The sequence below is a fragment of the Hemicordylus capensis genome, chromosome 4 (genome assembly GCF_027244095.1).
Source record: "Hemicordylus capensis ecotype Gifberg chromosome 4, rHemCap1.1.pri, whole genome shotgun sequence".
NCBI lineage: Eukaryota > Metazoa > Chordata > Lepidosauria > Squamata > Cordylidae > Hemicordylus > Hemicordylus capensis.
The window spans coordinates 19,367,076-19,393,860 of record NC_069660.1 but is presented as its reverse complement, the minus strand read 5'-3'; the positions used below and the strand labels follow the sequence as shown (position 1 = coordinate 19,393,860).

General features: G+C 45.5%; 1 protein-coding gene across 1 annotated transcript; it reads right to left on the bottom strand.

Annotated features, from left to right (window-relative positions):
- Positions 1–986: 986 nt before the first annotated feature.
- Positions 987–18,158, bottom strand: LOC128352903 (cathepsin Z-like). Its single transcript, XM_053313473.1, has 6 exons — positions 17,736–18,158; positions 13,759–13,922; positions 11,325–11,504; positions 7,350–7,500; positions 6,251–6,413; positions 987–2,689 (listed from the first exon to the last, which is right to left on the bottom strand). Exons 1-6 carry the CDS (start codon positions 18,011–18,013, stop codon positions 2,576–2,578), a joined length of 1,050 nt encoding a protein of 349 aa, XP_053169448.1. The 5' UTR covers positions 18,014–18,158; the 3' UTR covers positions 987–2,575.
- Positions 18,159–26,785: the final 8,627 nt, after the last annotated feature.

Sequence of the window (26,785 nt, the reverse complement as noted above, 5' to 3'; positions counted from 1 at the left end):
CTATGTGTCCCTACACCTGTAGCAGACGGATCACTAGTTAGCCCAATTGCACCTCAAATGTTCACAGGTTCACCATCTCGAATTGGGGTGGATGACATCATCACAAACCATGTCATTGAGGTGTCCCTGTGTGTCACTCTCTACAACTGTACCGAATTTGGTTCAAATTGTCAGGCAGTCCACAAGTTAGCCCTCTTGTGGCTCAAACATTCATGTGTCCACCATCTTGGATCAGGGTGGATGACATCATTACAAATTAAACCACTGAGGTGTCCCTATGTGTTCCTACAGCTGTAGCAAATTTGGTTCAAATCAGTTAGATGGTCCTCAAGTTAGCCCACTTGTGTCTCAAACATTTACACATCCACTATCTTGAATTGTGATGGATGACATCGTCATAAACTATGCCATTGAGGCATCCCTATGTGTTCCTACAGCTGTAGCGTATTTGGTTCAAATCGTTAGCCCACTTGCACCTCAAAAGTGTGTCTGCCATATTGAATTGGGGTGGATGACATCACCACAACCTAAACTATTAAGGTGTCCCTCTAATTGTACCCTGTATTGGTCCAGGCATTGTGAAGTTGATAGGGATGGATGGACACTCAGACACACACACACACACGGGTGATCTCATAAGCCTACTGGAAAGTAGGCTAAAAACCCTGGAATGTGGTCATGCTGATCCATGTTCCCAGCTGCAAGTGCCAAACCTGTTTTCTCAGCAGCCCCACAGAGAGAGACTCCCCACTGGTCTCATCTCAAGGTCATCAGGGCATGGAAGAGCCCTATCTAGCTCTGCAAGTAGCAAAGAGTGTCTCCCCTTCCCTTTCGACAAGGCTGGGATAAAAAGCAACTGGAACCAGTGGAAACCAAAAGTCCTGTGGCACCAGAAAAGCAACCCATTTGCTGTAGCAGAAGTTTGCATGGACTACAGTTCAGGTAATCAGATGCATGAAGCATTCTCCTCTTGTTTTTTAATTTTAATATTTTATTTTTACATGTATACCCCCTCTTCTTCCAAGGAAGAGGAATCTTCCTGAATCTTTCCACATTCATAAACATGGTTGTGTTTATCCTCACAGCAACACATAAATAGGTGCAGGAAAAGAACACAAAATGTAAACAAGGAGATCAATAAGCTCTGAAATGTAAGTCCAGTCTGTAACAATGCCATGTAAATAAGACAGCACAGTGGCAATCCACAGTAATAGCTGATAACAAAATCCTTTTTAGCTCACTCACAGTTGAGCTTTGAAATGTGAGATAAACCTATAAATCCAATTCAGTCCTGTGCGAATAACAATCAACAACTTCATGTTTATCAGGGGCGTAACTATAACAGGGCAAGGGGAGACAGTTGTCTGGGGGCCCACTGCCTTGGGGGGCCCCCCAGAGGCAAGTCACATGACTGACTCCCCCAGCCGCACACCCACCCGGGCTTCCTTCAGTTGTATTCATCCTCCGAAACTGATGTGAGTGTTAAGACCTGGAGCTACCAGAACAGCTACCAGAACAATCTTTCTCTAGTGCCATTAAATGACTTGCATCGTCCACAAATTACAAAACCTTTAAAAAAATAATCTAGGATGATGTTCTATGTTCTATTGTGGCACATAGGTTATATATATATCTCCTAACTATGCTTTTTAGGAGCATAGGTTATATATATATAGATCAAATATATATATATATATCTCCTATGCTTTTTGTTGCCACTATTCAGCCTCATTTAAGATTTCTTTACATCATGAGCTGAGCTTCGGGGGGCGGGGGCGCATTTTAAAATCTTGTCTCTGGGCCCACTCCAACCTTGCTACGCCCCTGATGTTTATATACCATATTTACCTGAATCCAAGACTAGGAGGTCATTCACACAAGCAAAAACTGTGTTCTAACCAGGTTTGGGAGCTGCGTGTGCTCCCAATTTTTCGTTCTGTGGGTTCAAGGTAGGAGGAAAACCTGGGTAGTTGTGATTGTATGGAAGCAAGGTAGGAAGGAAATCCTTGGTAGCTTTTCCTCCTACCTTGCTACCACACAATCACTTCTACCCAAGTTTTCCTCTTAGCTTACTTCTGCACAAACAAAAATTGGGAGCACACACAGCTCCTAAACCTGGATAGAATACAGTTTTCATTTGTGTGAATGACCTCTAGGTATTTTCCAGGTTCTTTGATGTTAGAAATCAGGGTGTCATCTTAAATTCAGAGTCCTCTTACTTTCAGGCAAATACAGGTAGAACCTTTATTTAACCTATATATTTTTAAAGGGTCAGCTTCTATTCGGGTAGATATGATATTCTATCATAACAGATGAACGCATCCAAAGAGAAAACAAAATAGGTGTGTACTCATTCTTTCTGTGCAATCAATACCGGTATTTCATTTGGGATGTTAATTGTGGGCTAGAATCCAAATGCTTACTAAATTAGCAGTCTTGTTTATCCTAATGTTTTATACACTACGGATTAACATGCACTGCCAGAAAGCTAGCCTTTCCTTTCGAAAGATGAAGTCTTGCTGGAAGATCCCTTTCATTTCAAATGCAGGAGCACAAACAAAGCCCCACTGTAGATTCAAGGAAGTATGACGTCTCCATAGGCACACCCATTTTCAATACCCAGATTGTAGTCTCCTCCTTTTCCGTCTTTATATGTGCTCGTCACAATTCGAAGCCAGCCACGCTCACCCTGCAAAACGTCAATTTGCACTGGTATAGGCACATTGCAATGAGCTCAAGCTCCTTTTCTCCTATTACGACAGCACACTAACGCTTCTAATGCACTGAGCATTGATTGTGTCCAAGCTGGGGTGGGGGGGAATGGGGGGGATTGTCCTGGATCTGCCGCCCCAGCACTCAGAAATAAAGGGATGTGCTCAAAGCATTTCGGCACCTCTATCTCGAGGCCCCGAAATGCTTCAAACTGCCCCAGCCGAATGGTTTCGGCAGGGGGCAAGCAGGCACTTTATAAGGAGGAAGATACCCCTCCTTTGCTCCTCTTCTTCCCCCAGCCACCCCCAAGCAGCTCTGTTTGTATTCAGCAGCTGAGCTCTCTGTTTGCCTGGCTGCATCTTGCTGGGCACAGGCAAGATGCTGACTTTGGGCAGCATCAAGAAGGAAACGGCATCTGAGCATGTGCAGATGCCATCTTGGGTGCACGGTGCAACCCCCAGGAATCTTCTTCCCCTGGTCAGCAAGGCGTTTTGCAAGAAAATGACCTAGGTCTGCCTAGCAGAGAAGCCGCCTCTGCTTGGTGGGCCCTCAACCCCTCACTGTTGCAGTGTATATGGTTTTCTTTCACTCGCCAAGACCAGCAGCAGCAGCAGCAGCAGCAGCAGCAGCAGCAGCAATGTCCTTGCTGGTGGCTGTTCCCCATCATTCCCTCCCTTCTGCCTATGGAGCACTGCAACACTACAAAGGGCAGGAGTTCTCAAACTTGGATCCCCAGATGATGTTGGATTACAATTCCCATAACCCCCTGTAACAACTGTTGCAGATGATGGGAGGTGTAGTCCCAACATCTCTGGGCCCAAGCTTGAGAACCCCTGATATAGAGCATTGCAGGAGGTGGGGAAACTCACAGCCACCACCAGCTAGAACGCTACTGGCCCATCAGCAAGGAAAACCACGACTGCTGTCAGGGTAAGGGGAGGGAGGCCCACTAGAGGTAATAAACTTGTAGAGGGTCCCCTCAAACCTGGAGCTGACAGGATTGCTGTGAATTCTGCAGCATGGATTGTAGACGCAATCCAGGAAACACCTAGGGCTTACTGAGTTTATTTCAAGGAGACTGATACTCTTCATTAAAGGCCACTGAGGAAGACACTCTTCAGTCAAAATGTGTCTGGCTTTCTTCATGGGTCAATGAACTGTCTCCTTTTGGGGAAACGTTGCATATAACTGTGACTTCCTTCACGAACAAGTGAACAGCCTCAACTGCCTTTACGAACGGGTGAAGTACCTTCTCCAAAAATTTGTTTTCACAACTCTGATTTCAGAAGAACTGTGCAAGAATGGGTTATATAAGCATTTTGGATAACTTCCTATGGACTGTATTTTATCAGGGGAAAACTAATTTTAGGGTTTTGTGATTTATATTACATGATCGTGGTATACTTTTAAAGCAGATTTTATTAAATTTGTTAGGACACATGTTTAAAATATCAGTGATTTGGGAGATAATTTTATTAGTATATTGTTACAGTCAGATTCTTTTTTGATTGATGTATCATTGGATCTTCATCAGCTGCCCCTGCTTCTGGAGGTTGGGCAGGTGGCTACCAAGGAGAGGGTCTTTTCCACTGCAGTGGCCAAACTCCCTCCCTAGACATTTACACCTGATGCTTTCCTCACTGTCCTTCAGGTGCCTGGTGCCACCCATTCTTTTCCTTCAGGCCTTTAATGGCTCAACAAGATCTGAGCCCCTTTTTAATTGTCTCCCTGCTATGCCATCTGTGCTCTCATCCAGGTTTGGCTTGTTGCTCTTAACACTGTCTAACAATGTTGCTGCCGTTTCTTGGTTATTTATTACATTGAGAGGCTTACTGCCTCTGCAATGGAGTTGCTGCAGAACTGAGTTGGATGATGTCCTGCAAAACTGGAGAAACTTCCAGGAATGCAGATCCTGAATTTGCTGCTTCAAAACAGTACCGGGCAGGGGTGTAGCTATAACTGAGCGGATGGGTTCAAAGAACCTGGGGGCCCCAGCTCATGAGGGCCCCTCAGCTCCACGCTTCCCTATTTTCTTCATTATATCACTCACTTCAAGGGGCCACCAAGGAGAGGGGTGAATATGGGCCCCCCTCCCCTAGTTACGCCCCTGGCACTGGGTCTGCCTTTGATGGAAAAGCCTTGGAGTAGATAGGAAAATAGGAACATAGGAAGCTGCCTGCTACTGAGTCAGACCACTTCTCCATCTAACTCAGGATTGTCTACAAAGACTGGCAGAGGCTTCTCAAAGGTTGCAGGCAGGAGTCTCTCTCAGCCCTATGTGCTTTGGCAACGTACTGTATGCTTTGGTAGTTTGTTGGTTCAATAAAAAAACTTGTCCTATTAAAAAAAATCTTGTCCTATCTTGGAGATGCCAGGGAGTGAACCTGCGATCTTCTGCATGCAACATGCGGATGTTCTTCCCAGAGTGGCCCCATCCCCTAAGGGGAATATTTTGCAGTGCTCACATGTAGTCTTCAATTGAAATGCAAACCAGGGTGGACCCTGCCTAGCAAAGGAGACAATTCATGCTTGCTGCCACAAGACCAGGCAGTAGCTGTGCATCATCTCAGCCAATGTTTATTTGTTTTAAGTAAATCACCTCAAAGCCATTTAGTGAGATGGCAGAGCAGAAATACCACAAACAAATAAACCTTTGCTCCTGCTATTGCAACATTTTGCTAAGTCTTCTTTCAGAGCTTGGGCTGCACTTAATTGCTTTTTTTCTAACATAACGTTAAGAACAGTCCAGCTGGATCAGGCCCCAAGTTCTATCTAGTCCAGCATCCTGTTTCACACAGTGGCCCACTGGATGCCTCTGAGAAGCCCACAGGCAGGAGCTGAGGACAGGCCCTCTCTCCTGCTGCTGCTCCCCTGCAACTGGTATTCAGAGGCATCCTGCCTCTGAGTTAGCCTATAGCCATCAAGACTAGTAGCCACTGATAGACATCATGTCCTCCATGAATTCATCTAAGCCAGACTGCATGTTTAATTGTTAATTGGCTTAATGTTTTGAATGATTTTAATTGTAAACCGCCCAGAGATGAAAGCTTTGGGCGGTATAGAAATATTTTAGATAAATAAAATAAATAAATAACACATGGGCATCATTAGAGGGTGGCCTATGGGGAACAGACCCCCAATGAATTGTTCAGAGCCCAGAATCTCATCAGCCACTTCCCTCCTCCACGACCTCTTCCAGAAAGGAAGCGCAGCGGTGTGGAAGCACCTGCAGAGGGCCTGGGAGAGGGCTCCTAGTCTTCCCTAGCTCTTTGCTGCTTCCACATTCCTAGTATAATATTAGAATTTTAAAACTTATGTAATTCGGGGGGGGGTGTATGACTGAGTTTAATTATTAAAGGGCCCACACCCCAGATCTTTTAAGTACCTAGCAATGCCCCCTGCTAAACTTCTTGGGGAAACAAAATCCATTTTCTCCCTTGCAACACAATCTGCCCACCCAGTGGGAAGTGTGATTTATGTATGTATTTATTTAAAACCCAGCCCCATCTCATTTCTGGTTGCTCTACCACCTGCTTACCCAGGGCTCGCCCCAAGAGTTCCGAACGATCCAGTATTCCGTTCCATCTTCTACCCCCCAGCCTGCAACGGAGATTATGTGGTTTGAGATGGACCGAGGGTGGTATTCTGTATAAAGTCCTCCTGTGTAGTTTTCCAACTTTGGAGTGGCCATGATCTCACAACTGTTTAGCAATGGAAAAGAAAACACAAAGAAGGGCTTAGCTTGCTACTGAAAACCCGCAGCTTTGAACATTCCTGGAAAACATCACAGAAGGCAAAACTCACAATCTAGGAAAGTGTTGTGAGCTCCCTTAACCCTGGGCATTCACTCCAAAGGCAAGCAGAGAAAAGAGTCTTTGTACGAAAGAGTAGAGGTCAGTTCATCCTTCCTGCTCCTTCGGATCTTGGAGCTGCAGCCTTTCACACCTTGAGCTTGTTGGAGTTTCAGTGCATCGACCTTTTGCACCAACTATCTGAATGACCACTAGGGGCATTGGGAGTAGAGATAGTAAATAAGGGTCTCCCTAGCTTTTCTACCTGTCTCTACTCTATGACTCCTGATTTGAGGGGGAGGGCAGAGAAGTGGGTGGGGAGAAGAAGTGGGCAGGCTGGCCAGAAAGCTGGGCGGGGGGCACAATTGGCCAGGCCAGGGGTGGGGGAGAAGAAGCTGGCCTCCCGGCTGGCAAGAAACCCACAGGGGTGGGGGTGGGGGAGAAAAAGGCGACAGTGGGTGGGTGGGCTGGCCAGAGGCACTGTTGCTCTGCACCTGGCCCAGCTAGTTCATTATGTTGTTCTATAGATTTGGATTAGGTCTTTCCTATCCAAAGTGTACTTCACCAATAATTCTACTTAGTATTTAGTTCTACAAGAATCTCCACGTGTCTTCTCTAAATAGCTGCAACTAAACTCTGCATTTTACTCTGTAACTGGAATGGGTAGCTTCTCTAGTGCTCTGCTAATTAATTGGGGGATAAAAATCACAACCTCCAACAGAGCAGAAGCTATCCACTGGCCCCTGGACTTTTCCTTTTTAAATAACAGGTTTTTTTAAATGACCTGTGAATTGTTCCTATTCATTTTCACATAAACACTTCCCATACAACACTGTATTTCTTTACCTGATTGGACCATTTATGTAGATTTCTGCCATCATTTGTTCTCGCCCACGGATATGCCCATGATCACCAACTTTCCAGAGGGTGTAGTTTTTTATTGGGTAACATACATCAAATGTAGCACATGTTCCACACTGGTTAAACTTCTTGCACTCTACAAAACCAACAAGGATTGTTTGACAGACATAAAGTTTAATTGAAGGAAGAGAGGCGAAAATGAAATTCGTTTTTGCAATGTCTTGTTTTCTGAGTGCATTGATTTATGTTCTGCTCTATCCAAAGTGGCTTATGCAATATTTAATTTTGTTTAGCAAACCAACAAAAATTCCTCCAAAATCACCATAGTACATGGTAATGTTCTAATAACCATTTGTAGGTGTGTATTATTATTATACAGTGAGCCCATTCTCATGAGCAGTGAGAATGGGCTACAGGGCTTACCTCCCCGCAGATGATCATCTTGCCTTCCCAGATGGGCACTGGCTGCTGTCAGCTACTCCGAGAGTCGAGGTGCCTGGATGTGTCACCCCACCCCGCAGGAGCTCCAATAATGCACCATGCAAGTGCACAGTGCATTATAAGGATCCCCCATCCCTGGGTTTGCTAGCAACCACGGATGACAATAGTAAAAAACAAGGTTAAGGGAGCCCTCACTCCCTTAAAGGGAGGCTTTTTAAAGGGAGGCTTCCCATTTTAAAGGGAAACTTCATAGGTGGGTTTGCCGCCATGGTGCCGCCAGGATCGGTCCAATCTGGGTGGCACACATGCATGTGCAAAACTGGGCTGGGCTCCCTTAGCCCAGTTTTGCACGCACATGTGAATAGCCTCCACTTTTCAACCAATACTTCTTGGGTATTTCTCAAAATAATATTTACATCACTTTTCAACAAAAATGGTTCTCAGCACAGTTTACACTTCCAAACAAACATTTACATATTTGGGCCAATTCAGATGAACACAGCCCTGCACACGTGATAATGTCAGGGCCGCGCTGAGAACATGCCTGCCCGGGGCAGAACTATAATAGGGTGGGTGGGTTCAAAGAACTCGAGCCACCCAGCTCCTGAGGGCCACCTGACAACCCTCCCGCCCCGGCCTCCAGACAGTCCTCATTTCCCAACCATATTTGTTGCTGGGTGCAAACAAAACACCCCAAAAGAATCCAGCAAGGCCGCTGGGGACAGGGGTGAACACTGGCCCCCAGTTTCCTTGCCACACCACTGTGCCTGCCCTGATGTCACCAGCAGATGTGCCAAAGCACTTTCAGAGCATCATTTAATCACATGAGGAGGGTGTTCATCCAAACTGCACTGCTACATGCGCTCCAAAACCCAGTTTAAAGAGGGTTCCACCGTGCAAGTAGAGGAGGGATTTGGGTGAACACCTTCCTCAAGCAATTAGAGAATGTTCCGAGAGTGCATTAGCACATCTGCTGGCAATGTCAGCGTGGCCCCTGTGTTATCATCAGATTTGCAGGGCTGTGTTCATCTGAACTGTCCCACTATGTTTTGAAGTGACTTGGTGCCTGGGACCATGCTGCCCTGTTTATAACTAATGTAATCTGAGCCATTGCAGCAGAATTCTTCTAAGGAGAGAGGGGAAGACAGTTCCCTGACACTGATGGCCTTCTAGATCAGGGATTCTCAATGCTGGGTCTCCAGATGTTATTGGACTTCAACTCCCATAATCCCCAGCCCCAGTGGCCTTTGGTTGGGGATTATGGGAACTGAAGTCCAATAACATCTGGGGACCCAACGTTGAGAATCCCTGTTCTAGATGATGTCTGGGGACAGGCCATCTTCCCCTTGCTGGCATTCTTGGTGGGAGACATGATGGCCTGATCTTTAAGACCTACTAATACGCAACAACTGAAAGGAGGCACCTGTACTTAGCTGTTCGTAATGTGCAAATGTATTTAATTTGTATAAATAAATATATGTATAAATATATACATAAATAATCAGTCTATTGGTTGTGATTATTATCATTATTAGTGGCTGACATGCAGAGCAAGGATCAGAGAGCAGCCTAGCAGAACTTCCCAACTAACTTCACCAGCGCAGTGGGGAAGCAGCAGTAGTGACACCCTCCCCTTCCACAGAAAGCCCTCTGTGCCACCGGATAATATGTCCCTGAGGGCTGTGCAGTTCTCTGCAGCTCTCCATGTTGGTGGCAGTCCTAGGCACCTAGACAGGCTTTGGCAGCTTCCTGGCAATGCCAGCCTTGATGCCCCTTCCACTGACCTGGGTCCAACTTTTCCAACCCCCATGGATGGTCCTCACGGGCATTTTAGCATAGTTTTTAACGCATGCCTTCTAAATGCCACCTTTTCTCACACCAGTGGTGTGAAAATATCACAGTGGATATCACACCAGTGGACATTAAGAACCTGGTGGTAGAGAGCATGAATTGTCCCCTTTGCTATGCAGGGTCTGCCCTGGTTTGCATTTGAATGGGGGACATGTGTGAGCACTTTACGATGCTCCTTAGAGGATGGAGCTGCTCTGGTAAAAGCATCAGCATGCTTGCATGCAGAAGGTTCCAAGTTCTCTCCATGGTGTCTCCAGATAGGGTTGAGAGAGGCTCCTGTCTGCAACCTAGGAGAAGCTGCCAGTCTGTGTAGACAATACTGAGCTAGATGGACCAATGGTCTGAATCAGTAGAAGGCAGCTTCCTGTGTTCCTACCCTTTCAGAATGCAAAACTTCAGAAAGGGGAAGTAAGGGCTTCACTCATCAGCTGGGTCCTCCTCCCAGGCTCACTGGCTCAACTGGTTGGTTCCTCTCCTGGGGGAACAACCATCCAATGCCCACACCTCCTCCTCCATCTCCAGCCTGAGTGCCCTGAAAAACCTCCCCTCCAGCTTCATAATCTTGCAAGAGCTCCACAGAAGTTCTCCTGTGCTTAGCCCATTGATTGCCCTGGGGTATGTTGACACTCCTGTCTGGATAGTGCCACGTCAATCATGACCTGACTGTGAACCCAGGACCTGTCTGCTGGCAGCTGGGACCCTACTTGTGACTGGAGAAGTCAGGGGCTGAGATCCCTGACCCAGAGGCAGAGATTCCTCCCTCCTCCTACCCATTATTAAGAAGTTGGCGGCTTCTATATTTCTGTGCTGGGCAGTGGTGTCGGGATGCAGAGACAGGCAAGGACGCGGTCCCAGTATTTATTTATTTATTTTCCCCTCCAGGGTCTCAGCAGGAATGCGAAGCCTTTTGCTTTCTAAATGGAAATAGTCTGCTGCTCTTGCTATTCCTACAGTTTGCTACATACTGTAAGTGAATTTTGGACCGCAAATGATTTTATGACCTTTCTTCCTGTCTTCTGTTATGAGGAGTATCCTCCAGCCTTTGTGGTTGACAATCCAGACTGCTCTTCTGGGTAAATAACCACATGAAGTTCAAGCCCTGCAGGGTTAGGAAACTATCCTTCACTTCTTATAACAGGAACCCCCCCCAAATTATTGCACCTATCTAACTGGAGGGTGTGGCCACTGGAGTGCGTATGGGCATGAGGGGTGGCCGTGATGGGGCGGGTGTGGTTGTGTGGGCTGTCATGGCTCCTGCACTTCTGAATTTGTGACTACACCTGTTAGGTATGTATATTTATGCACATATAAACAAACAGCCGAAGCAGTGGAAGCAACGTGGGTGTACTTTACCGTGCCTCGGAAGCAACAAGCACACCTGTCACTTGGATCGGTATCTCGCTGTGCACCACAGTTATTTCAATTCTTGATGGACCTAGATCAGTCAGTCCCCAAATGGGTCTGCAGCCCCTTCTGCTCCCTCCCTCAGAAGGGAAGAGCTTGGAACCTGGAGTGTATCAGCTGCCAGCTATCAAAAACTCAGTGAGACCCCTGCATATATTCCAATGAGGCCCTAATTATGTTGTACTTCCATGTGGATGTTAGTAATAAGCCACCTTGGGGACCAATCTTAACTGAAGATGAACAAAAAAAGTAGATTTCACATACTTTGATCTTTAGCTTGGTAATTGTTGCAAGTCTCATCTGGGATGCCATGGTCATGAGCATACTTCCATACTTGCCTGTGGCTTCCTCCATGACAGGTGCCAGCATGAGCACAGTCAAGAACATGCTGAACGGAGAGGTAAGCAGAAGGCCAAGCACCTTTCCTCTTTATATTGATGCGGTCTGCAAATCAAAGGCAGCAAGCGGTTGGCACAACAGGGAGCATCAGCATTCTGGACTCTTTCAGCAGTTCTAACAGAATTTGTGCCAACAGTACCTCTCTGGGAACACATTTTCCCATACGAGTATTCCCTCTGCATCATACTTTGAGGTCTGCTAGAACCACCTTAAGTGGCGCAGCGGGGAAATGCTTGAGTAACAAGCAGAAGGTTACCGGTTCAAATCCACCCTGGTGGACTGGGCAGCAGCAGCGATATAGGAAGATGCTGAAAGGCATCATCTCATACTGCGCGGGAGGAGGCAATAGGAAACCCCTCTTGTATTCTACCAAAGAAAACCACAGGGCTCTGCGGGCGCCAGGAGCCGAAATCGACTTGATGGCACACTTTACCTTTAGAAAAGGCCTGCGGTGGCCTCCAGCCATTAGTGATGCAGGACTGACATCTACTAGGAGCAGGGCCTTTTCAGGAGTTGGTCCCAACAATGTGGAATGCCCTCCCCCAGAAGTGCTCTCAGCCCCGTCATTGGCTGCTTCTCAAAAGTTAACAAAAATGAACCAGTTCATGTAACCTTTGAGTCCACTGTGATGAACTGCTTCTTGATAGAGTCTGAATTTAGGATTTTGTTCTTGCTTTTTCGGGGTCTCCCCCCTGCCCAAAGTTGTTAAATTCTGTTTTTATAATATTAAATTAATTTTGGACTACATTTTGAAAAGCACTATAGAAATGCTGAAAAATTAACACATGAAATACATGCCTAGGGATGTAAAATGGCAGATACCACTGGGGAGGACAAAAGCTAGCAGCTGGACTCAAAACCACTCTGGCATCTGAAGGTTGAGACGTTCCGTGCAGCTGCTGTATCACTTCCTCTTCCTTTTCTTGAGGCACTGACACTTTCCAGTTGCTTCTTTACCACAAGTTTGCATCAGTGTCCATGCAAGTCTCACTTCCTACTTTAAACATTCTCCCAACAAGCCCATGCAGTTGTAGTGGCCGGAATCATATGAGTTACCACCACATTTCCTGAATATGTCCAGTTCATGCTGGTTATAGAATGTATTTACAGCAGGGGTTCTCATACTTGAGTCCACAAATGCTATTGGACTACAACTCCCATTATCCCATGATGGGAGTTGTAGTCCAAAATTTGAGGACCCAAATTGGAGAACCCCTGATTTTAAGGTATTTATACAACACCTTTCAACACATTTCTCTAGGCAGTTTATAAGCAAAAGTACAAAACAATCACAGTCTCACGTTAAAACAGGAGCATAATGCTATTAAAAACTGAAAAGGCCTGGGAGAATAGTGCTAATCATCAGACATTTTGGTGCAGGAATTCTACACAGAATTCTGGGCGGGACTTCTCTTTTTCCTGAAAAACAGAAGGCTAAGCTAGAGCCTTTCTCCCTGACATCCTAGCTTTCTCTGCAAGGCATGGTTTGGTATGGAGGAACTTCCAGGCACATGAACTTCACCAACATGATGAAGTGGCACAACCCTGACATAAGTTTACTAGTTCAAGCTGATCTCGGCTTCAGTGATGAGATGGGTGCTGACTCTGGCAGCATAATTTGACTCGGAATGAAGGTGATATTTACTAGCAACAACTGCTCATTTTAATTACAACTGCTCAAACATCTTTATGCAATATATAATGTGATATATAAAATTAACATGTACTACCAGAGGACACTGCGGGTTTCTTTTTGTGGGGGCGTTATTTATGATATTTCTATCCCACCCTTCCTCCAAGGAGATCAGGGTAGCCTACCTGATTATCTCCCCATTTTATCACAACAACCTGACGAGGTAGATCGGGCAGAGAGAAAGCAACTGGTCACCCAGTGAACTTCATGGCTGAGTGGAATACTGGTCTCCCAAGTTCTATTCCGGCACTTGAACCTCTACTACACTATCAATGGCTGCGAGATGCAATAAATAGGAATGGAGCCTCCAGGCTTTTAATTAGACTTATAGTCTAATTTAGATTTGTAGTTTTAATATTTTTAATGTTGGGTTTTAAATGATTTTAATGTTAATGATTTTAATGTTTAATTGATTTAATGTTTTAAATTATTTTAATTGTAAACCGCCCAGAGATGCAAGTTTGGGGCGGTATAGAAATGTGTCAAATAAATAAATAGATAGACAGACAGACAGATAGATTCAGAAGCAGTCTCTCTCTCATTTCTAGACATGAGGACAAAAACCAGGCAATGGCTATTATATTTGCACCACCTGTGATACCATACCTGCCATGGCGCTAGTGCTGCCTTGAGCCCAACAGGACCCGCAGTACTGAGGGATGTGTTGGTTGCGTGTGGTGCTCACGTAATTGACACCATCTACATTTCGCCAGTCCCAGCTCTGGGGCAGTTCAGAGAGGTCCAGATATTCATGAGGACGAGGGTAGGTTCTGTTGGGGAGGGCAAAGGAGAACAAGTTTCACATGTTTCTTTTCCCAGTGGCTGGGTGGAAATCACAAGCCTTCCACTGTCTCATCACAATTTCTGGTATCTTTCTGCTTGGTTGGCAATCACATGACAACTCCTAGCAACCAGCTCCTTTCTGAATTGGCAAATTGGCATCGTTGCAGCTACAGTCACAAGCAGATGATGAAGCTGCTCATCTTCTCCCTGGGGAGCATCAGCATAAGAAGCAAATCTTTGCAGGGAGATTTAGTTGTCATGCCTATGTGTGACTTCCAGACTCTGCAGTTCTTGCAGACTTTACACAGAAAAATGGTTATTTATTATTTATTTATTATTTATTCAATTTATATACCGCCACCCTTCCAAAAACGGCTCAGGGCAGTTTACATCAAAATAAAACAATTATGTCTAGAAGAGACCCACATAGCCTTACTAAACCATGCACTGTAGCCAATGCCGGATTTAGACACAAGCTAAATAAGCTATTGCTTATGGCCTCACAGTATGAGAGTCCTCTGAATACAAAAAAGGGACTAAATTTCAAGTTCTATATAATATATTTTCATTTAAAGATCTTTCTAATGCACACAGAAATATCTTACTGCAAGATACTGTTTTTGTTATATTATTTCATTGCATTTTTGCAAAGTAAAAGTAAAGCTTTATTATTTCTATTTTCATTGTCCTTTTTGTTTGAATTTAAGATTCTGTGTAAAAATTGGGGGGGGGGGTGTTATTTCTTTCTTTGTAATGCCATGGAGCCTTTTAAGGTTGTCATAGCTTGGGGCCACAGCATATCATAACCAGGTGGAGCCTTTGCCTTGCTTTACACTCCTAGATGTCCTCCAAAGCAAGGGTTTCTTGTCATACTGTGGTTTTTATTGAAATGAAAAAGCAGAGTAGGGCTAATGAGACAGATATCATGTACAGAGAGGCAAGTACAGTCTACCTTCAGTGCTCTTGCTACTGTTTGTTAGCCCCGCCTCTACTCCAGGATGGGAATATATGTAAATAAAGCCCCATTCAAAACCTGGCCTGGATCAAGGAATGGGTTAACAAAAAAAACACCACAGGGACACTTCGAGAGTGTATGCAGAGGCGCTCTCACCCCTGGGCTTCGGGGCCAAAGTCCAGGGCCTCCTCACCCACTGGGCCCCCCCGAATAATCTTTAGTCTGTCCTGGGTGGTGTGGTTTGTGCCTTGCAGCTCTGGTGGCAGGCGGCAGGTGGCTCCAAAGGCCTTTAGGTCCAGGAGGCTCCAGAATTACCTAGGTGAACCTCTGAGTGCATGGATGCCCTCACAGCCCTTTATTGCACATGGGGGGGCTGTTCATCTGAATTGCCCCTATATAGACACTCCAAGTACTTGTTTAAAGAAGCGCTTGGGGCGTGTGTTTAAATAGGGGCTATTCAGATAGACAACCTGCTATCCACATGCTCAAAGAGGGCAGCAGGATGTTTATGATGTCCAGAAAGGCGCACTCTCAGCAGAATCATATGTCCTGGGCCTGTAGTCTTTGAACTAGCCCTCTGCGAACTCTGTACACACATGTACAGATCTGTTCACATGTACAATTCATCACACACTGCTGGGCAGTGGAGGGGGACACAATACCATCCCTGCCCACAGCCATTAGCAAGGGGCCATTCCGAGGTCTATCAACAGCTACTAGTTGGAGGGCCACCTCCAGCCTCAAAGGCAGGATGCCTCTGAGTACCAGTTGCAGGGGAGTAACGGCAGGAGAGAGGGCATGCCCTCAACTCCTGCTGCAGGCTTCGAGCGGAATCTGGTGGGCCGCTGTGTGAAGCAGGATGCTGGACTAGATGGGCCTTGGGCCTGATCCAGCAGGGCTGTTCTTAGGTTCTTTTTTATTTATTTATTTATTTATTTAACTTGTATACTGTCCAAACTTTTGTCTCTCGGCGGTTAACAATAACATAAAAACAATTAAAACAAATAGAAAAGGTTAAAACAGTTTAACAATTTTAAAACAGTACAAAAATTAAAACAGTATAAAATTAAAACTACAAATTTTAAAAGCTGAAAAAGCTTGGGTGAAGAGGTGGGTCTTCAGATGTTTTTATGGCATCTGGCTAGGTGCAGCTATGTAATTTTGGAGCCTGGAACTAAAGACGTTTGGACACACACCCCGCCCCACCCCTGCAAGTTAAGCATCATTTTTTAACACATACAGGTGAAACTCAGAAAATTAGAATATCGTGCAAAAGTCCATTAATTTCAGTCATGCAAATTAAAAGGTGAAACTGATATATGAGACAGACGCATTACATGCAAAGCGAGATAAGTCAAGCCTTAATTTGTTATAATTGTGATGATCATGGCGTACAGCTCATGAAAACCCCAAATCCACAATCCCAGAAAATTAGAATATTACATGGAACCAAGAAGACAAGGATTGAAGAATAGAACAATATCGGACCTCCGAAAAGTATACAGGGTACTGTGCTTGATTGGCCAGCAAACTCGCCTGACCTGACCCCATAGAGAATCTATGGGGCATTGCCAAGAGAAGGATGAGAGACATGAGACCAAACCATGCAGAAGAGCTGAAGGCCGCTAATGAAGCATCCTGGTCTTCCATAACACCTCATCAGTGCCACAGGCTGATAGCATCCATGCCACGCCGCACTGAGGCAGTAATTGCTGCAAAAGGGGCCCAAACCAAGTACTGAATACATATGCATGCTTATACTTTTCAGAGGTCCGATATTGTTCTATTCTACAATCCTTGTCTTCTTGGTTCCATGTAATACTCTAATTTTCTGGGATTGTGGATTTGGGGTTTTCATGAGCTGTACGCCATGATCATCACAATTATAACAAATTAAGGCTTGACTTATCTCGCTTTGCATGTAATGCGTCTGTCTCATATATCAGTTTCACCTTTTAATTTGCATTACTGAAATTAATGGACTTTTGCACGATATTCTAATTTTCCGAGTTTCACCTGTACGTTATGGAGGGAACAAACCACACCACCCAGTACAGTCTAAAGAGGATTTAAGGCCCCCCAGGGGGTGTGGAGTGCTTCTGCATCCGGCACTCTCCGGGCACGTCTTTTGATAGCGTGGAGCTGTTCATTCCACACGCACCACCTTACGAGAAGAAGGGACCTCCTCCAGGGCATGGGGTGGGACACCCTTTGCTGAGGACATCTGCAGTGGCAGCATCCGAAAAAAGATTGGCAGGTGGGGGGCACAGAAGGGGCAACAAGAACGTGTATTTTTGGGTGGACGAGCTGCGTCCCACGTTAGATTTTTGAAATGGAAATCATAGTATAGTTGACATTAACACTCTCATCCTGAACACAGTTTCACTGAAATTTATCCTGCTGGGTTCATTGTGGGGGCAAACTGCTTGTCTGGGCGGCGGCGGTGGCGGGGGGGTGCGCTTGCCCACCCATGCCCCACCCAGCGCCCTTGTCATCCCAACGCTGCGCTCCGACGCTTCCTCCGCCTTCGAACCGAGGGAGAGGGAAAGAACCGTCGGAATCAGCCCAGCCGCGTGTCTGGCTGGCGCTTCTGTGTATTCAGGATGTTTTATGATTTTCCAATTCTTTTATTTTTATTTTTTTAAGGCTAGGAATTTTGAGCATGCGCCCTGAAAATGCTCGCATCCAATCCCGCTACTCCTTCAAGGGCACCAGAGTCCGCCTCTCCAAAGCGCGGCAGCCTGCAGGATCACTGGCTGGCGACGCCGCCTGCTAGCTAGATCCGGGCGCCGAGGACAGGAGGAAGCACCTCGGAGGCTGCTGTCTAGACGGAGACGCGCCTTACCTGACCTCGGGGGGCTTCTCCAGCAGCGGCTTGTGGCAACTTTGCCCTTCCTGGAAGTAGAGGCCCGCCTCGGAGGTGCAAACGCCCAGCAGCAGCACCAGGAAGCGAGCCGCGGCCGGCGAGAGCAGGAGGGAAAGCCGAGGCATGGTCGCAGCAGGAGAAATGCCTGGCTTGGAGCGGCGCTGGCGACAGGAGCAGCAGATGGGTCTGGCCCGGCAGTGGCACCTGCGGCTTCTGCGGCTGCCGGATTGGGAAAGGGGAACTTTATGTGAACCCATAGTGGGCAGCCCGTCCCGTGTGCCACACCCCGGTGTGAGGCTGATAACGGCCGAGTGAATCGCCAGCCTTTGATAAGTTGATTGCTATTCATTGCTTGCTAATCCTCCGCGAAGATCTCGTGATTTGTCGCGGATCCTGGCAACAAAGAGCCATCGCTCGGTCCCCGCCGCCTGTGAAAGGCGACACGCCGTTTCGCTACTGGGAAGGACAGAGGAAAGGGGCGCTTGGACAGCTTGGCCCCGAGGACTGGCGTTCTCAGGCGCTCAGTGCTAGTCTGGACAAACCTTCAGGGAAGGAAGCAGAATCTTAAACCCCACATTCACAGTAATTTTCAACAGGTGTACAAGGAGTGTACAGTGTACACAGGCATGGATCTGTACACAGGTACATTTATGCACATGTTATGTTGATTGAACACAGGAACAGCAGTACACTTCATGTCTGTGCCATGCATTTCAGGGGGCCTGTATTTAGGCTCACTGTTTAAATAAACATAGGTACAATAATTCACACAAAAGCATGTGCGAGTGTACAGATATCTGCACACATGTGCAGCAGAACGTCTAAATAGGGCTTTAGTTACAGCGTGTCCCAACCTCCATGCACTGGGACTGTCAGAACAGAGCATACTGGCATCCGTGTATACTATTGCCCTATTCACACATTATATTTAACTAGCATGCAATTAAGCATACACAGATACAGCTATTCATGTGTTATGTTGTACACAGGTAACAGCAGTATACCCTCTTCAGATATGCTGTTCCTGCATTCAGATGTCTGTACACTTGTACATATTTGGGGGCTGGTTCAAATGATAAGGCCAGCACACATGAAGAAGAAGGGGGCATGTCCTCCACGGACATCCTGATGCCCTCCTGGTGCATCCCTTGATCATTTGTGGGGGCTATTCATCCAAATGGCCCGTAAACAAGCATTCCAGGTACTTGATTAAAACCCTGGTGTTTATCTGGGAACCCTCCAGTGTGGACTGGGAAGCTTATGGTTAGAGCACAGCTTTTTCACCCATTAATTACAGTAGTTACAGTAGTAATTACAGTAGTTGGAGGGCTAAAGGCCACTTCCAGCCTCAAAGGCAGGATGCCTGTGAGTACCAGTTGCAGGGGAGTCACAGCAGGAGAGAGGGCATGCCCTCGATTCCTCCCTGTGGCTTCCAGGGACATCTGGTGGGCCACTGTGTGAAACAGGATGCTGGACTAGATGGGCCTTGGGCTTGATCCAGCTGGGCTGTTCTTATGTAGGTCTTACAGGATCCCTCTATTACCACCATGCAAAAATACATAGATGATGTGATAATTATTAGGTATAGGTATATGGAAGAAGCAATACAAATGCATGAAAAAGCAGAACTTCTGAAAAACATTGGATCCAGATACTATAGCAAACAATTTATCCCTGAAGTCTGACAAAGGCAAAATACACTGTAAACCATTCTCTCTTAGCTGTAAGTGTTGTTCTCTGTCTTGAAGAATCTGCTCTGACAAATGACATTTTGTAATGGCAGGAAAAAGGGAAACGGAAGCTGCAGTTTGGATCTGAGGTCATCTTTGTTTATGTTGGATAAATGTCAGCTTTTGTTCCAGAGCATTGATAATCATGCTAAATGTAACAGTTCTCCTTTGCACCAGCTGCCATATTAGACTATTTTCCAAAGCCTGCTGTGCTTCTTATGCACCACTTCCCAACTTCAGGGGGGCATTGAAATTGGGGGGAACAAGTTAAACCTCCCTGGCAGTATGTCAGTCAGTGGGAGATAATTACAGATTTTCCACATCACATCTGGCCTTTAGCTGTTGTAGATAATAGCCATTAATCTATTAATTTCTCTAATTCTTCTCAAAAGCTATCTAAACTAGTGGCCATCATTTTACCTTGTAGCAATAAGTTCCACAAGTAAAACACCTTTGCTGTATAAAAAGATTCCATGAATTGAGTAAGCATGAATTCCATAGAAATGTGAAAAGCACGTGAGGCTGGAGTAGTCTTTCACCTATTCAGATGCTCCAGAATGCAATCAAGGGAAGGGCATAGGACCATAGCTTAGTGGTGGCACATCTGTTTTGCAAGGAGAAGGTCCCAAGTTCACTCCCTGACATCTTCAGGTAGGGCTGTGAAAGACTCCTGCCTGAAACCTTGGAGAGCCACTGCCAGTCAGTGTAGATAATATTGAGCTAGATGCATAAAGCAGCTTCCTATATTGCTATGAAACCCAAGCCTGTTATGCAGATTGAATGTAATAGAGCCCTTTTGATCTGTGCTTCCTCTGAAAAGACATAGCCACACCCACACTCTTCTTAAGCCCAGTCCTTTTAAACTTAATATTTTCCTGCATTTGAGATTCTGCTGTGGACAAACACCTATAACTGGTCCTGTCTCCCCTAATTTGTTGGTCTTTCTGTTCCTGACTCTTCTGATCCTGGTTGCCGAAGGAGGCATTGTTGCCTGCTGCTGCTTTTGGAGTTTGGTGGTGCAAGTTGCCAGCTGCTGCTCAGGAGACCACTGAGCCGGGCCCCTGACTCTGCACCCACATCTTTTCCCTTCTAAGCTGAATCACTGGGTTGCTGGAACACTGGCCTGTGGTGCCCAGGATCTCTAAAACAGAGCTGAAGTCATAGCACTGAGTGCTTCTTGTGAGGGACAATTGCCAGAAAACTGTGCTGCTCATGGCAACTTGAGTCTTTGAAGTTCTTTCTGTGTGACCTTGGACGGAGTATTTCTGTGTCTTAGTGCTTGAGAGCCCCTGGACTCTCTGAGTGGAAACTCGAGGGAGACTGCTGAGCTGAGCCTCAAGATACAAGCCTCTGAGGTTGAATTGTCCTCTGTGTGGACTTGCCACAGGCAAACCCCTGCACCTGAGAACCTCTGTGCTCCTCTTTTGTTAAGCTGTGGGCACACACAACTCCATAAAAACCGGGTGTCATGCCAGCGCTCGGCAGCTTCTGCTTGCCTTCCTTTGGCAACATCTTTGTGAGAGACCCTAAATCTTCCCCAGGGGCAGCAAATCCTCCCTTTTGGCATCACCCATGAAACAGCAGATATGGATAGATAACAATGGATACGTAACAAACTGCATGTTCCCCTCCACTGTTTATTATCTCTCTTCTTCCTTCTCCTTCTGCCCACTTCTCTCCATTTGTAGTTGCTAGTCTGCTAGACTTTTAGGAGCATAGGAAGCTGCCATATACTGAGTCAGACCATTGGTCCATCTCGCTCAGGATTGTCTACACAGACTGGCTTCTCCAAGGTTGCAGGCAGGAGTCTCTCTCAGCTTTAGTTGGAGATGTCAGGGAGGGAACTGGGAACCTTCTGCATGCAAGCTGATGCTCTTCCCAGGGTGGCCCCATCCTCTGAGAGGAATATCTTACAGTGCTCACATATCTCTCATTCAAATGCAAACCAAGGTGACCTTGCTTAGCAAGGGACAATTCATGCTTGCTACCACAAAACCAGCTCTCCTCCCTTTCACTCTCTGTGTCCCATTCCCTCTTTAACTAGTCCTTGGGAGCTGTCATAGCTTCCTGTGCTAGCCAGGGTTGCCAACTACAGCCATTTCAATTGTGCTTCTGTTGTATCAATAAACTTTTTTTGTGCCTTTCAACAGCCTTGCTTCTGAGTCTGTTGTTCCTGTGGTCCTATTGTTGGCATTTGCCTGAGTCCAGACTGATCCTTTGTTATGCACACTTGCAAGTTTGGCTTTTGAGCTAATTCCCCAACTCAGTCCTCTAAACTAAAGCATAGACACACACATGGGTAATGTGTATCAAGCAAGTATGGTAACAGATGTACAGTTATCCCTTGCCAACCGCAAGGGTTCTGTTCCGCGAAAACCTTGCGGTTGGCAAATTCGCTGTAGATGAGCCATTGACATCAGTGGGGTTAGGGGAATTGTGGTTGCAAAAAGACTGGAAAATACAGTAAAAATGTGTGTGGGGGGGAATCCCCCCAAATCACCAGGAGTGAGTAAGAGGAGTGAAGGGTACCCCCCCAATGACCCCCCTGACCCCAAAAGATGACCCCAACCCCTGAAAATGACCCTCTGACCCCCCCAAACGATGAAACCCCCAAATTGTCAAAAGCTCTTGCCAAAGCATGAATATTCAGGTCGCGGTTGGTGAGACATGCCACAATTTCCCAGTCGCAGATACTCAAAACCGCGATTGGGACACCCGCGGTTGGCAAGGGATCACTGTACTTTATTTTTCCTGGCCTTGATCCTCCCGTTCCCCCTAATTTGATTGGGTGACCCCTTGCTCTCTATTTTGAAAGAGAAAGAAACAGTTGTCTTTGTTTTCCACGTTACTCATTACTGTGCAAACTTCTACCATGCCCCTCCTATGTTGTCTTTTTCGTCTAAACTCAGATGATTTGGAAGCCACCGCACAGATGTTCTATTCCTTGGAAAGGAAACATATTTATGGTGAAATAACCCTTGCATCCATATCCTTAAACACATGACAGCTGCTAATAATGTGAAGTGTTTTTTCCCCTTATCAGCTGGTAACACATGCCTACGGCTGCAGATGAAAAATTAGTTTTACAGAAAGGGCCATATGGCCAAGAACTGATAGGGTATTTTTGTTTTTTAAAGAGTAGGTTTTGTGTGCCAATAAAGACAACAAAATTCATATTTGTTGTATTTATGAAGCTAGTGATCTCAAACAATTCACATAATCTTGTCCTGGTGAAAAGCCTGTATGCTGAAGCTCCAGATCTATATCACAGGCAAAGGGCATGGTTCTGAATCTTAAGAGAAAAACTTCCTTAAGTTGGGGTAAGGGCTGCATACAAGACATGAGCACCTGCCTTATCCTGAGTCAGACCACCGGTCTCTCTAGCCGGGAACTCCGACTGGTAGCTGCTCTCACGCAGAATCTTCCCCAGTGACATGACCTGGAATCCTTTTCACTGGAGACGCCAGAAATCAATCCTGGGATCTTCTGCATGTGAAGCATGTGCTCTCACTGTGGTGTCTCTGCAAACGGCAATAAAACAAGGATACTGCCAGTTCAGGAGTGCATTTTGATAACTGAAGCAAGCATGTCAAAGCCGAATCTACATGATCGCCCTCCCCATGTCGAACTGCAACTCTCATCATCCCCAGCTGCAAAAAATTGAGGCCGGGGGTGATGGGAGGTGTAGTTCAACAACATCTGAGAGCCAAGTTTGCCCAGCTCTGCTAAAGTCATATCAGTTTCCTAACACAAGGGTTCCCAGCCCAGCCTTGGGGCCCCAGGTGTTGGTGAACTACAACAACATCTGGGGACCACAGCTAGGGAAACCCTGTCCTGACAGTTTAGCTGCCATAGGGGTGGTGCCTTGGGCATTCCCCCATCAGAAGGGCACTTGAGGTGCCCATCTGTGTCTCCTCAGGCTCTGTGGAGTCCAAGGAGACACAGGATCTCAGCAGCTGGGTTAAGGGTGTGCTTGCTCCCTTCACCTCGGCTTAGAGCCAGGCTTTATTTTTATCTTATTTAATTTTACTTTTATTTTATGTATTTAAAATATTTCTGTACTGCCCAAAACTTGCATCTCTGGGCGGTTTACAACTAAAATAATTTAAAACATTAAATCAATTAACAATTAAAATCATTTAAAAGATTAAAAACATTTAAAACCCAGGATTTAAATTATCTAAAACTATGAATCTAATTAAAAGCCTGGGTGAATAAGTGTGTCTTCAGTGCCTTTTAAAAAGTTGCCAGAGATGGGGAGGCTCTTATTTCAACAGGGAGCGCATTCCAAAGTCCAGGAGCTACAATGGAGAAGGCCCGTTCCCGAGTAGCCGCCAGACGAGTTGACGGCTTGGGAGCAGAGTTAGGCTGTGAGGGAGTGCTGGGATCTGGGTGGATCCTGGCACTCCACATGAGCAGCCTAGTCCAGGCTAGGCTGCTCTGAGAACAGCCTTACAGTTTCCCTCAAGGAATCCTGGATATTGTAATTGAAGGTGCTGATAGATCGATAATTATGTGCTAAGGATTGCCCGGCACCCGTTCCCAGGGTTCTCTGCAGAGAGGGATTTACTGTTAAATGGTTTTAAAATTGGAGTAGGGTCTAAACGACAGCCTCATCATCCTCAGTCACAATGGCTGCTAGCTAGGGATGATGGAAGTTATAGGCCAACACCTGAGGAGGGCTCCGTTTTGACACCCTTGGTGGGGTTTATAGATACACCCCAAGCAGGCACACAACAAAAAATGCAGGTGTTGTCTCATGTGATCCTGAGGGCCAAGCTGGACATGACATGGGAGTTCTGTGACTGGAACTAATCCTGACATCTGTTAATTCCCCCCCCCCCGAGAAAAAGCTTGGCAGGGCAGTTTGCATCGGATGGTCCTGCAACTGGGACTTCTCCCCCACCCTGCTGTTCCCCCCCCTTCAGTTTACCTTTGCTCCCATGCTGATTACCCAAATTAACCCCTGTCCTGTGGTGCTATTAGCCGCAAGTGTGAAAAGTTACACCAACACAGAGGGATTCAACTGATCCTTGCTGATGTGGGATACAATCATCAGAGAGAAATACTATATTATAGGCTCTGAAGAAGAGGTTTTAAAGCGCAAAATTAGGCCAAACAAGAGGTTTCATCATTGACTAAAGAACTGTTCATTACTTACACAGCATCTTTGTGACCCCTTTTCCTGTACTATTGGTTCTACATCATTTCTCCCCCCCTCACTTTTTCTTCAGTTAACCTTTTGCTGCCATTCTCATCCCCCCAATTAGCCCCTGCCCTGAAATACTATTAGCCACAAGTGTGAAATGTCATTCAGACATGGAGGAATTCACAGTTAGCTTTGTAATCATTCACACCCATCATCTGATCCTTTAAGCAGCTGTAACAATTTGCTGTATTCACAGCTCCCCCCACCACAAAAACACAATTCTCCTAGCTCTTCAAAATAAGTGCTTTGTTTTTCCTTCCTAGTTCTCTTTCACATATGGATGTAGTGTGAACAAACAGGAGGTAATTAAGGGACTAATGTATAGCGGTGTCATCTTAACCTATGGGAGAAAACATGCACAGAGATATTAAAACAAGTCGTTCTGAGTAGAATTAATGGAGTCTACTTTCTGCTTCTTTCAACATCAAATCACATTAAGGGTTTCACATGAAATCCGTTCAATAGTATTTATTTACCATCTTTCAAAACTGGGCTTGTTTTTCCATTCCCCCACCCCCTGAAAGAGTTTTAAAGTGTACATGCTTGCATTGTGCATGTGACCACCATCTGTTTTCAAGATATTGGATTCTAAAAAAAGACCCCTCTCAGGATATCCTAGGACATCGTCTTATTTGCTATGAATTTGTAAACCAATGAGTTCTAAAGGGGTTGGTGATGCCTATACTCTCTTGTTTCAAGATGGTAGATGGGGAAAATACCCTGTTAGGATACCCAGGATTCTCTCCATGTGCTGAGGTGGAGAGGAGAGCTGGTCTTGTGGTAGCAAGCATGACCTGTCCCCTTAGCTAAGCAGGGTCTGGCCTGGTTGCATATGAATGGGAGAATAGAACTGTGAGCACTGGAAGATATTCCCCTCGGGATAGAGCTGCTCTGGGAAGAGCAGAAGGTTCCAGGTTCCCTCCCTGGCTTCCCCAAGATAGGACTGAGAGAGATTCCTGCCTGCAAGCTTGGAGAAGCTGCTGCCAGTCTGTGAAGACAATACTGAGCTACATGGACCAATGGTCTGACTCAGTATATGGCAGGTTTCTATGTGCTGTGAATTTAGCCTGTATTATATTACTAATAGGAGGCCTGTCATTGACTGGGCAAAGACAATTTGCATAGATCATACTTCTAGGAAAAAGAAATTAAATATTTGTAATAGGTTTTTTAAATTAATGTGCTTGCAAAAAGGAAGTAAAAGAACTGTTTGAAATGTGTAGGATTTCAACTTCAACCATTATTCATTTTATGACCATTTATGACCATAAATGGTAAAATTGAATCATAGTACATTTGAATCAGAGAAAGATTTTTGCTTTGCTTTTCATGATGTCATTTTGGAATTACTGATCTGATTACTGAGTGTTAAAAATCTATTGAGAACAACAGTTAAAATATGATTAATTCAGAATTTCTGCTAAAAATACTTTTAAAAACTTTTTAGTGTAGAAAGTAGTGCCTTTCAGCTAATTTAAGTGGCAGGATTGTTCATGCAAAATTTGGTATCTAGATGATTGGGAAGTATGATGTTCAGAATTTCTTCAAAAAACTACCAGAAATGTATTTCAATTTCCACCAATCATATTCTAATGTAAAAAGTAGTGCATTCAGCTAATTTATGCAAAATTTGGTATCTGTAGGAATGGCTTTACTTCACACAAATAAATTCTTCAAAATATATAATAGGTAGAGACATGAGTTTTAAAGCAGTGTTGCTTATATGGTGATTGGCCAAAAAATCCCTCTATCAGCATATTCTGGTTTATATTGGACTCACTGTAGACATTCGTTCTAAAGGGGTATTGCTTATATTTTGATTGGCCTCCATCTTGAAATAAAGGGTCAGATGGGGCAAAATATCCCCGAACATACCCCAGGACCCCTCAGGTGTTCTGTGAATTTGGTTTGTATCCAACTGCCAACACATGAATGCTGAAAGAGTGTACACATGTACTTTGAGTGGCCACCATTTTGAACCACAATGGTGGAAGGGATAGAGATACCCTTTGAGTTTTCAGTCCCTTAGAACTGCCCCCCATGTACTGTAAATTTGGTATGTACATGAGCCATAGGGCTCTATCCCTGAT

Bases quoted from the DNA above. Each gene is read 5' to 3' on its own strand.
- LOC128352903 (XM_053313473.1), bottom strand. From the start codon at position 18,013: ATGGGTTCACATAAAGTTCCCCTTTCCCAATCCGGCAGCCGCAGAAGC. The intron at 11,505-13,758 runs GTATGGTATCAC...TTTGATTTGCAG, and splicing joins CAGCACTAGCGCCATGGCAG to ACCGCATCAATATAAAGAGG. The intron at 2,690-6,250 runs GTAAGCAGGTGG...GACGTTTTGCAG, and splicing joins ACTCTTGGGGCGAGCCCTGG to GGTGAGCGTGGCTGGCTTCG.